The sequence below is a fragment of the Peromyscus maniculatus genome, chromosome 4 (genome assembly GCF_049852395.1).
Source record: "Peromyscus maniculatus bairdii isolate BWxNUB_F1_BW_parent chromosome 4, HU_Pman_BW_mat_3.1, whole genome shotgun sequence".
NCBI classification, from domain to species: Eukaryota; Metazoa; Chordata; class Mammalia; order Rodentia; family Cricetidae; genus Peromyscus; species Peromyscus maniculatus.
The window spans coordinates 61,717,358-61,729,495 of NC_134855.1; the positions used below are offsets into that span (position 1 = coordinate 61,717,358).

Genomic DNA, 12,138 nt, shown 5'->3' on the forward strand with positions numbered 1-12,138 from the left:
GGTGAAATAGGTTGTATCTATTCCTCAATTTCAGCCTATTTCCTAAATGATTTTAGGGTCTCTTAACCTGGGAATATTATAGTAGTCTTGGAAGCCAATGAGAATGGGTACTAGGGCTCTCTTAAGGCTTATTAGGGAGAGCTATTTCCTCCAGGACAAAATTGAGTCTGCCTCTGTCCCTGCATGAAGATATAATGTACCTTAAGAACTAGTCTAGCTGGATCTGTCAATTACCTGGGCATGATACCACCCCTCAGAAAAACTGATTCATCTTAAGCCATGCTAAAGAGGTGAGATGAATAATTATCCCCTTAATGAGATAATCTACTTATTCTTTAAAAAAAAATGCTTGTCATGCTTCCTCATAGGAGACTGTGGAGATGCCTACTTATCTGAGTTACTCAGAGGAGCATAAATTTCTCTTGTTGTACTTTCTATCTCTTCTTCCAAAACTTACTGTGCTTTTCTTGATGCCCTGGGATTTCTCACGCTTTCTCTGAAGCTCCCACCCATCTTCTGCCTTTCTCTTTTCCTCTTCTCTCTTCCTCCAACTGGGAAAATTTATAGCCTGTCCACCCTGTTGTTTTTCTCTTAAACTGGAATAACAGTGTCCTTGGGGTTTTTTGTTTGTGTGTGTGTGTGTATGTTTCTAAATTTAAATAAGAAGACTAAGAACCTAAAAGAGGAAATCCCAGTTGTGATAGGGCTCTACAAAGTTTCTGGTAACACAACCACACTCAAAAATGTCCAATTGCTACATGCATATTAAGTGATGAGTATTGTAATTACAGAATATGTCAAGCGATACTCCTTCTAAATAAAGTTGTTTCCTCAATGACCCATTACTCTTGCATAGATGTGCTGTGGTTTTTTGTTGTTGTTTTTTTGTTTGTTTTTGTTTTTGTTTTTTTTATCAGAGCAGTCCTCTGCTCTGCAACTTGCCTGAGAAGGCAGAACTCATGGTATCATCACTCAGACTCTCTGACGCTCTGACATTTACCGTATTTGGCTAGCTAGAGGAACTAAGAAGTCAGAGACAAGAAGAGAGAAAAGTCAGAGTATTTGCTTCTTCTTCCTCCTCTTCCCTGCCTGGCTGTGGTTTAGGCACCAGCTGTTTCCCACCAGTCAGAGCCAGGGTGCTTGCTGCATCGCTCTTAGCATTTGTCTAATTCCTTTTGTACTGCTTTGACCTCACTTCAAGTTCAGCTGCAAAAGCAACTCCCCACACTTGGTCCTTGATGCTTCTCCATCATCACTTGCAAATAGCAATGTACCTTTCCTGCTCATATCACAAATAGAACACCTTCATTGAGCTCTAGTCAATTAAGCAGCACATCAACTCTGACTAATAAGGTTGGAGAGGAGATTCAGGAAATAGGAGCAACAGTGAGAAACAGAGAATTTTAGTTACATACCAGTAAAGCAGCACAAATCGGACCATGGATAATGTAGAGGAGATGGGTATCAGAGCTGATCCAGCAACTAGGGGATAAAGTGAAGACATTATATAAAAAGTTTTCACTTCACTTAGCTCTAATAGAAGTCACAAGCGAAAGATATCTTACTTGTCGTTGTAATACAAGCTTCTGGCAATGGCATGGATGCAGGCAGGAAGCAGCGGAAACCCTACAAGTGAGGCAAAAGCAAATGAATAGACACCTTTCCTTACAGATGAAGCTTCTCAAAGAAGTCTTCGTGAATGTGAAATTCGGAGACACTTCGGTAGCAACCATAGTTAGCCACCTGTGTTTACTGTGTAACCGCGTATGTATAGTCAAGCAGTAGATGTGACCAACTATCAGGTTTGAAAATCACATACCATTTTGAATCAGTAAGATTCCAGAGATTAAAACCATAATATGCTGCCTAAGTCACAATCCTTGAAAGAATTTCTGTATTCCTAGAATTTCTGTGGGGTGAAATTGGCTAATATTTAATATTAATTGTTGGAAATTTTGAGACTGATAATTATTTCTACTGTAAGAGACAGATTCACAGTAAGCCATGTTTTGCAGAAAAAGAGAAAAATATGTTTCTTATACCAAGATTTCTGCATGTTTTGAAGCTTTCAAATGAGATCTTGAAAAAACTGAAGTGAAATGTTTTATAGAGACAATCAGGACATGCTGACAACTTGGTATGTGAACAAGCATTCCTCTTTAAATATATCTCAATATCTACATCTCCATCTAGGTAGATAATAAAAAATGTCTGCTTTATCTCTGGAAACTAGTCCTACTAAATTAATTCCCTACATATTATGTTATTATACATTATTCCAATGACCTTAAGAAACATGGCAGTATGTTTCACTGTTAGTTCTGGTGAGTAACACAATGCCAAGAGATTAAGTGAAAGAAGCAGATCTTTTGCAAACTTTAATTCAATTATTGACACTCCTAATTTAACTATAAAATGACAGTTTAAGAAGATCTCAACAGGGCTGGGTGTGGAGACACACATCTTCAATCCTAACACTCAGAAGGCAGAAGCAGGTGAATCTCTGCAAATTCACACTCTTCCTGATGTACTTAGCAAATTCTAAGCCAAGAAGATCCGGTCTCCAAAACAAAGAGACAAATAGGATGGGAGGGAGGGAGGGAGGGAGGGAGGGAGGGAGGGAGGGAGGGAGGGAGGGAGGGAGAGAGGGAGGGAGGGAGAGAGGGAGGGAGGGAGGGAGGGAGGGAAGAGAACCTCGAAGGGTTTTTGGTGAAATTTCAAAGCACCAATGTCCTCATTTTACACATGACAAAGGAAATTCAATAGAGGGCAGAGACGAGATCTTTAATCCATAATTTCAGTTCTATTGTTTTAGACACTATGCATTCAGCTCGGATAAGCTTGCCATGGAATATCAAATGTTAAAAAGTTGTCATATTATTAATCAAAATGAGACAATGAGTTTGTGACACTTTGCTTTACATGTTTCATTTTGTCACAATGAGGAAAGTATCAATTTACATGCCAAGAATGATTGATAATAAGTCACATTGCCTGAAAGCTAAAAGCCTTCTTAATCAGATGATTCTGAAGGTGATCCCAGTGGCACCTACCCCAGCCAAGAAAATAATACCACATCAGGTGCTGCTTCTCGGCAAACACGGCCACCACAATGAGTGTGTGCAGGTAAATGCCTTCACAGAGCATCCAGAAGTAGTTACAGCCCATCAGGTAAAGATGAATGAACTGAGACACTTTGCAGCTCACCTAGGAGGGGGGGAAGAGTGCTTCCTTAGTGTATGAAATCCACATGTGAAGCAGTTGTCTAGTTTATTTCAGAAACCGTGGACTTTTTCTCTCCCTCACACAAAACTGCAAACTAGGAAGTTTGGGTTGTATAAGGCTCTTTTGAACACTCATCCCATGATGGCTCTAAAGTCATTAACCATGAACTCTATCAGTTCATAAGAATCGTGTGATATTCCAAACAATTCTGGAAGTCCAAAGTATCCCTTTGCTTAAAGGGTGTCTGTTTTTCTAATGTGTTCTGGTTATTGCATAATGAATATAAACTGTCCACACATACGCAAGTGCACATCTGTTTGATTGTGGTTGTTGCTTTTGGTTAGAAAAACTTAGATAGTCTTATCTGCACTTAATTAAACATGTGCAAATACTTGGCAAGTTTTGTGTCCTTCATTCCACAGGCATAAATAAAACTTACTAAGTAATTCTCCAATGAATCTACACATTATCCACATATAAAATATGAGATTTTCATGTCAGGATAAAGATAAAGAACTGTGACTTTGCTTCCTCTTTTCCTTGGGTCCCCGCCCTCTCTTCTCTTATAGAGGGAAGAAGAAAGAGTTTCAAACATCAGATAGAGGAAACACAAAGGAGCTGAGAGATAAAGATTCTTTTATCAAAGTAAGTGAATGTGTAGCAATATGTGGCAATCTTCAATTTCCAGTCTAAAAGTCAGTACATATTTAGTGGTTATTATAATTTTCTGAAATAAATATCATATCACAAACCTAAAGCACTGGGAAATAAGTTTAGAGTTATCATGAACTAGAACAAATAACATTTGCATAAATATCATCCTAAAGCATTTGTAAAGTTGTCATTTATACATATTACCAAATCCCTGAATGTTTCTGTGAGGCATGCATTGTAAATGGCCACACATTGTATAGATAAAAAAAATGTACTAGGAAAGTGAGATTATTTGCAAATATTAATATAACATTAATCAGAGCTGCATCCTAAACAAACTCTATAATTTTATTTTTATGATTATGTACATGTAATAACACCTTCCTAAACGGTATTTATGTCATTTCTTCATTTAATATGTGTTAAAAATTCATTTACAAAATTATAAATAATGCAGTATGTGTTTTACAAAATGATATTCAAGTCTCTCAAAGATATAATTTTTAAAGATGATTTCAGTATATTTATGATATATTTAATTTTCAGTGTTTATATAGGTATTACATTCTTTTCTAGCTAAATTTGATTTTGATGTTACTTTAATCCCAGCACTTGGGAGACAGAGGTAGACAAATCTGAGTTCGAGACCAGCCTAGTCTACAGAGTGAGTTCCAGGACAGCCAGAGCTACACAGAAAAACCATGTTTTGAAAAGCAAAAAAAAAAATAATTTAAAGTAAAATTAATATAAATTATTATAAGGGAAAACATCTAGGATATATTTCAGAAAAATATTTCTATGGAGGGCACTGTTAACATAATCAGAAAATACTCTTTTCCAAATAATAAATTCACTGTACTTTAACTTATACTTTCTCTATTAAATGCATACCCTTATGCATAAATGTAAGATTAGAAACTCTTACTATGTTACAAAACAGATCCTCTCATTCCTAGAGAAATTCATTCTGAAATGGCAGATTGCCAGCCAATGTTTTATATTGCTAATTATATCCTGGTCTGTTTCCTACCCCAGTAACTTTAGAGAGAAACACAAGAAAGATTAAATCACCCGGATGCACATGTGCAAACAATGGGAGAAACTTTAGAACTTTGTAAATTACCCTAAAAACACACATAAAACACATACGAGAGTGTTATTTATTGACCCATTTGTTGAAAAATCCTTCCCTTCTCTGATTCCAGTAACTAGATAATATAATCCAGAAAACACAACTTAATGTTCCCAAGAGCACAAACATACAGAGACACATATATACATACACAAAATACATGCATACCACACACACACGCACACACACATCACTCATACATATGCCACACACACACCACACACATACACACATGTACACCATATATTGACACACACCACACACATATACACCATGCAAGCACATACCACAGATGCTCACATATACATACACACCACATACACACACACCACACATGCATACACACCACATACACAAACATCACACATACACACACACCACACACGCACACCATATATTCACACACACCATACACACATACCATACACACACACACACACACCACACCATACATACACACAGAGACACCACACAAACACAGACACACACACACACACACACACACACACACACATTTATATCCAAAATTGGAGTTTTGCTACAATGTTAAAGTAGATGATTCTGAAAGTATGAATATTTCTGCTGTGTGTGTGTGTGTGTGTGTGTGTGTGTGTGTATGTGTGTGTGTGTGTGTGTATCTGTAGTGGGTAGGTGTTCCAGCTTTGACCTGGAAGTACTGCCCCTAGTGAGGCTTCTGGTAACTGCCACACCTACCTATGACCTGCCAAGACAGGAGCCCTGAAGACCCGAGATCTGGATGTGCTGGGTCTCTTAGTTCCTTGTCACCCTAGATGCTGGATGGTAGACTGAGCAGAATTCTCCAGAGAACACTGCTGGACTGCACTTCTCCTCTCCCAGATCCTGTAACCAACCCCTTGACTGGCTGTAAGTTACCCTAAAATAAACCTCCTTTTTAACTATGTGGAGTTACCTTAATAAATCCCCACAATATGTATCTGCATAGTATATATAAATATATCACAGATAATTTATATACGTAAAAATTTTATCATATATTTTAAAAATACAGCTTATAGAAAAAAGTTTTATTAGTGTCTATTGAGACAATGGTAGTGTTCTAACATTTTATTTTAATGGAGTTTAACATTACATACAAAGTATGTAAATCCTTATCTTCCTAGTTTTATTAATTTTTTTTTTTTTTTTTTTTTTTTTTTTTTTGGTTTTTCAAGACGGGGTTTCTCTGTGTAGCTTTGCGTCTTTTCTGGAACTCACTCTGTAGCCCAGGCTGGCCTCGAACTCACAGAGATCCATCTGGCTCTGCCTCCCAAGGTGGCACACGCCTTTAATCCCAGTACTTGGGAGGCAGAGCCAGGTTTTATTAATTTTTAATGTAAGCCTGATGCCAAAATATAATTTAAAGTTCCCATTACATATATAGTTTCCTTTCATGCAAGTACTCAGTTGCTTTGATTGCTTTTTAAGTTGAATTATGTAGTCATCGTCTATGGGCCAGCAGTATCAGGACTCCATAGCCATGACATGAACTGAAGCCATGGAAATATTGAGGGAAATTAACCTTCCTAGACTGTAATATTGCTAAGATAAACTTCTTGCATGTCAAACCCCAAAGTTTACATATATATTTATTTAATGACACATATATTCCATATCAGAAACCACTCCCAATCCATGTCTCTTCCCACTAATTCTCAAAGGTAGGACCATGCTTTACTTACAGGATTTGTGGCCACCAAGGGCTGGTTATTAGCCACAGCAGTGAGGTGAATGATTGTTACAATCGAATTACAAACAAATGAAAAGAACAGATTTTTATGCAAGGTGATCCGTTGGCAACTTAGGCTCCTACAAGGCAAAAAAAAATACACTGTGTTGATATCATAAAATGTTTCTACATTTTTAATTAAATGTAATGCAAATAAAGTATACTTTCAACTGATAGAGGTTGCTCTAATTTTGAAAAAAAAATATTTTGTTTATCCCTAATTTTCACTTGATAAAAATGTTAATTGAGGAAAAACCCAGATAAAAATGAGTTGCTTTAGTAGGGGTGATCATATGTAAGGATGGGGAACTTGCCTGTAAAAAAATACTTCTGCATTAATTTCTTCTGCTTAATTCAAACACAATTAATATTTTAATTCATTCTTCAAAGGCAGAAATTGAGATTCAGGGAAATTACATAGTCAAAAACATGTTGATAATGAACTTGAATACTTCAATTTATCTGAGACTCTGACGCAGATAAAATGCTTCTAGTTACACTACATGGTCTGCTTTGCTTACATACAAGTATATTTTGTTGGGGTGGTAATGACTATATTCATATTAATGAGTCATAGGAAATATAATTACATTTAGACTAGCTGCATTGACGAAAATTAGAAATCATTGATGATTGTTCAGTATTGTTGATTATTTTTCTGGTTGCCTCAAATACCCTTAAGATATAAAAAGAAGTTGACCTTTTATCATTTGTATAAAACAAAGGGGAACTGGCTCTGAGTCGTTCATATAGAGTAGGTTTCAGAAAAGGTGTCATAACAGCTGAGTGAAGCAGCTTTTCAGATGTAATCCACAGGCAAGCTTAGATTTTTTTTTTTTTTTTGTACATGACTACCTTGCCCACATTAAGGGAAAATTCCAGCACAGATTCCCTCAGAAGCAATTGAGTGGTTTTATTTGGGGTTCCCGGTAATGATAATACAATGAAACCTACATGAAGCTGACTGCTGACTGGCAAAGTTAAGCACGTGTGTAGGAATGCATGATACATCATTTCATTCGAGAAAATAAAACCTCATATGTATTTTACTGAAACTAATCAAATAGTCTTTCTTGAGAAACCACCCTATATAGTTCCAAGACTTCTACTTTCAAGTTAAAGATTTAGTATAATTTTGTCATTTCCCTTTACATTAAGAAACAGAATATCAAAATTTGGAATTAGGATGGGTATCAATGTTTTCTATGTTTAAAAATACGAAGTTTTTAAGGACTATTTTCCTTATGAAATGTATGTAGCTCTGTGATTCTATATATACCTTTACTGTTTCAAAGAATGAGGAAGTCAATATAACCCAAACTACTATTTACAGGTTGCCAATACATGCTGGATGCTATTAGTGAAGATTTATAAAAGAGTAATGATGAGATAGCTCTTAAAATAACCACTGAGTGTAGATAAAGCAGTCATTTAACAGCAGGTGTTTGCAAGCATCTGCAATCCATCAAAATACATTTATAATTATATCAGTTAATACATGATATACATATATGAAATTCAAAAATAAATAAAAATATGATGTTAAAAGATAATTGTAACTTGATATTAATGATATGCTCATGGGAAAAGATTGGAAGAAATTAAAGTGTTAACCATACTTTAAAATGTTTAGACTTCCCTTTGTACATGTAAACATCCTGCCCTTTCCTATACTAACAACCCACATGTCCGTTCCCCTCATAAATTTCCTTTTCATTGATTGCCCCTTCCCCAATCTGTCTTAAATGGTGAAGACTTAGCAATGAGCAGCTGGTAAATATTGTCTTCTGAAGATGTAACTGAGTATCAGGCCTACATAACTCAAGCCACCGATCTCTGTTTTAGCGATCCTGACATTCAGCTGAGCTGTCAAGACTGTTAGAATAAACAAGACCACTGCCAAATCAGTTCACTCTATGCTGTGAAAACATACTGCACTGTCTAAAACGTTGGTCTGTTGCTTTAGTTTCCTCCATTTCTGCCTCTAGGCACTGCACAGATTAAACAATGTGGACAGATGCTATCTGACATATGGATTCCATCAAGGTCTAGTGATAACAATGTCTCAAATTTAGACAGTGATTCCTATTGTTTCCTTCGAAACACACACATTAATACGTGTAAGCAGATTGGCGCAGATAAAAATCAACTTGTAAGTAAAATTATTAAATCAAAGTATTAAACAAATGATTTACTTAAAGAAACATGATAAAATTTTGAGATATATACATATAAAATTTGTCCTGAGGACTGCAACTCAAGGCTTTGTATGTGCTGGACAAATCCTCTTCCACAGCTAACGACTTTTTTGTTTGTTTGTTTGTTTGAGATGAGGTCTCCCTATGTAGTCCTAGCTGGCTTCGATCTTGTCATGTAGCTCAGGGTGGCCTCAAACTCACAGATACTCACATGCCTCTGCTTCTGCCTCTAAAGTGCTGGAATTTGTGATCTGATTGATATCACAGGGAGGCCTAATTTTTCTGAAAGGAAATGGAGGAGCAGTGGATCTGGGAGAGACGGGAGAGGAGGGAGGATGGGGAAGATGTATTTTATGAGAGAAGAATAAAGAAAAAGAAAGAACAAAAGACATGCACCACCATGCCTGGTTAGAAATATTTTTAATTATTAATCTATGTCCAATTTTTTACCTACTCCAAATTATTACTTTACTCAAATACTAAAAGCAACTAGTTATTTTCCTTGGAAATACTTTGCAAAAAAAAAATCTTGCTGCTTTCTTGAACTAACTACCCTTTCTATTTTAGCATAATCACAGAATAAAAAATGTGGTTAATGAGTCTGTATTGTCTCCACTTCATATTCTTTTCTGATAATTATTTTAGAAAATCATTTCAGGACATAATTTTTAGTAAGCAGAGTTGCACAGGCAACTGGTACAAGTATGCCAATAACACCATTCTAATAGGGGCCACTGCAGCTCTCTTTTGGAACAATTTTCTACAGATGGCATCAAGTCAGCACACTCGGTCCTGACTGGGCTTTCGAAGCCTGAGCCCTTCCTCACAACACGCATTTGAACAAGTTTCTAACATCTCTAATTCTCAGACTCCTTAGCTATACTAGAGGGATCATTATATGATTGCCTTGAAGGTTAAGTATGATCAACCATGACATGTTGATCATATATGTGATCAGGGAACACTTATAAATGTTAATTATTATCTTTAGCGCTATTAGCACACGGTTCATTTTAATTATGCAGTCAATGGTTTCCTGACACAATAGTAAGAGAGCATCGAATTCTATCTCAGTGATTTTTTTAAAAGATTTATTTATTTATTTATTTATTTATTTATTTATTTATTATGTATACAGAAGAGGGCACCAGATCTCATTACAGATGGTTGTATCTCAGTGATTTTAAACTGTTTCAATAGTGAAACAAACATGTTTTATGTGGCCCAACAAAGGAATTAAAAACCTATCACGTTTTTGTTACAATCGCAGCAATTCAACAATCAGAAAATAATTTCAATATGATGAAAACTCAATTGATCAAACACCTAAATTCTTTTCCAACAGAATTCTACTCTCTACAAGTATCTCCAAACCACTGTGTTTACTATCATGGTGACCCCAATTCTGCTGTTGCATCTTCAAAATTCTGCAGATAATGTGGTCAAGGATCTTGCCTTAATTTTCCATTTGGGTTTGCTGTGAGAAGAGAATTTTTTAAGCTACTTTTCTCAGTATTAATGATGAACAGCATAAAGTATAGAAGAATGGAGCACAGTGATATAACTGTCTATAGAGCACCACTTTCTTATTCTGATTCATCTAACTAAATAACTGACTGCTCAGATCACTTCCCATTAAATCACTGGCCATGTATTTGAAAGGGCAGTTCATTCCAAATCAAACACTAGCAGAGATAATAAGCAGAGAAATCAAACAGCAGAAATAATAGGCAGAAAACAATTAATACACCAAAAAGAGGGTTTATATTTTGACCATTTGTCTATTGAACTGATTTGCACTGATCAAAACATCTTATTATTTATGACAAGAGTATAAATAATCTCTAACAACAGCTACTTGTGATCATCTAGACACATTAAAAGATGTGTGTTTATTTTCATAGAATGCTCAATAAAAACCCCTGCCGTCACGCTCTTTCCTTCCCCATCCTTGCCCTTCAGGGCTGCCTCTTCAACACCCACAGGTGAGTCAGGGCTGTGTAGGGAGCAGCTGTGTTTTCATGGGGCCAGCTGAGATCTTCCTATCTGTGAACTATGTCATACAGTGCTTTCCCTTGTCTTCTAGTGGGCAGGAAACCATGAGAAAACAATCTTTTGAATGTTTGCGGTTCTTACACTCCAAAAACAAACAGTTTTGTTTAGAGGTAAAATTCGTAAGACAGCAGCCACCCTTTATTGAGTCTTTAATATATCTCAGGCAAGCTAGAGTCATTATCTTAACAACCCCTTAAGATATCATTATCTTTTAATAAAACTGAAGAAGGTTGTTCAAGGTCAGACATCTAATAGATGACCCATTGAACAGAAAAGTCTTGAGGAAGCAATGAGGGTTTGTTTATTTTATTATTCAATTAGTTACTATTTGTTGTTTATAGTTATCTGCTGGCCAGTGTTTCTAGATTCTGGAGAAAGAGTTGTGAACTGCTCAGATCAAGACCCTAATAAGTTATTTTTATCACAGTGGGGAGCAAACAGACATGTGACATCCTTCTTAATACTTGTGCTCTTTTAAAAAAAATATTCAAAGGCTATGATCAGAGTGAAAGGCATTCTCAGGACAGACCCAGTCAAGAGAGGATAGTGGGGACATGGATTTTAAGTAGAGAAGATGCCCTGAGTTAAAGTGATGAACTTGGTGTTTTGAGGAGGAAGAGGACCAGAGGGTGACAGCATAACGTAGCATTGTACCTTTCTACAGGTGGGGGAAATTAATAAGAGAATAACTGGAAAATATTTTCTTTATTCTGTGACATTGCAGTCAATTGTTATGTGTATTTTTCTGCTTTCTAATGGATATATATGTATATACACATACATATATGGTTTATGTGTGTGTATGTAGTCTATTTTTCTAATTATTCTCATCTACTTTAAGATCTCAGTTTTTAACATCTGACTACCCCACCAGCAAGTGTACAGTACAGTTTCTAGTCACTCAATGTCTTTGTATTTCCTGACTACTAAAAGGATGATACATTTCTGAGGGGGGTTTACTTTGAGTTCTCATATATAGTCACATCTGTGTGTGTGGATTAAATGGCTCTTATTATATGTTCTCTTTATACTATGGATTTTAATACATTTAAATGCTATATAGTTTTATGCCAAACAATAGTTTACCAGGTTAGTTAAAATATTTTTGTGTCATTCTATACTATTTT

The 12,138-nt window shown here is 36.0% G+C and overlaps 1 protein-coding gene across 4 annotated transcripts in view; it reads right to left on the bottom strand.

Moving 5' to 3' along the window:
* Positions 1 to 12,138, bottom strand: part of Calcrl (calcitonin receptor like receptor) — a 94,757-nt gene that overhangs the window by 15,158 nt on the left and 67,461 nt on the right. For all 4 annotated transcript variants that reach the window (XM_006989618.4, XM_006989619.4, XM_006989620.4 and 1 more), the window contains 4 exons: positions 6,712 to 6,838; positions 3,054 to 3,207; positions 1,566 to 1,626; positions 1,416 to 1,482 (listed from right to left, as the gene is read on the bottom strand). In XM_006989618.4, coding sequence (XP_006989680.1) covers positions 1,416 to 1,482; positions 1,566 to 1,626; positions 3,054 to 3,207; positions 6,712 to 6,838 — 409 coding nt within the window. The remainder of the gene's footprint in view (positions 1 to 1,415; positions 1,483 to 1,565; positions 1,627 to 3,053; positions 3,208 to 6,711; positions 6,839 to 12,138) is intronic.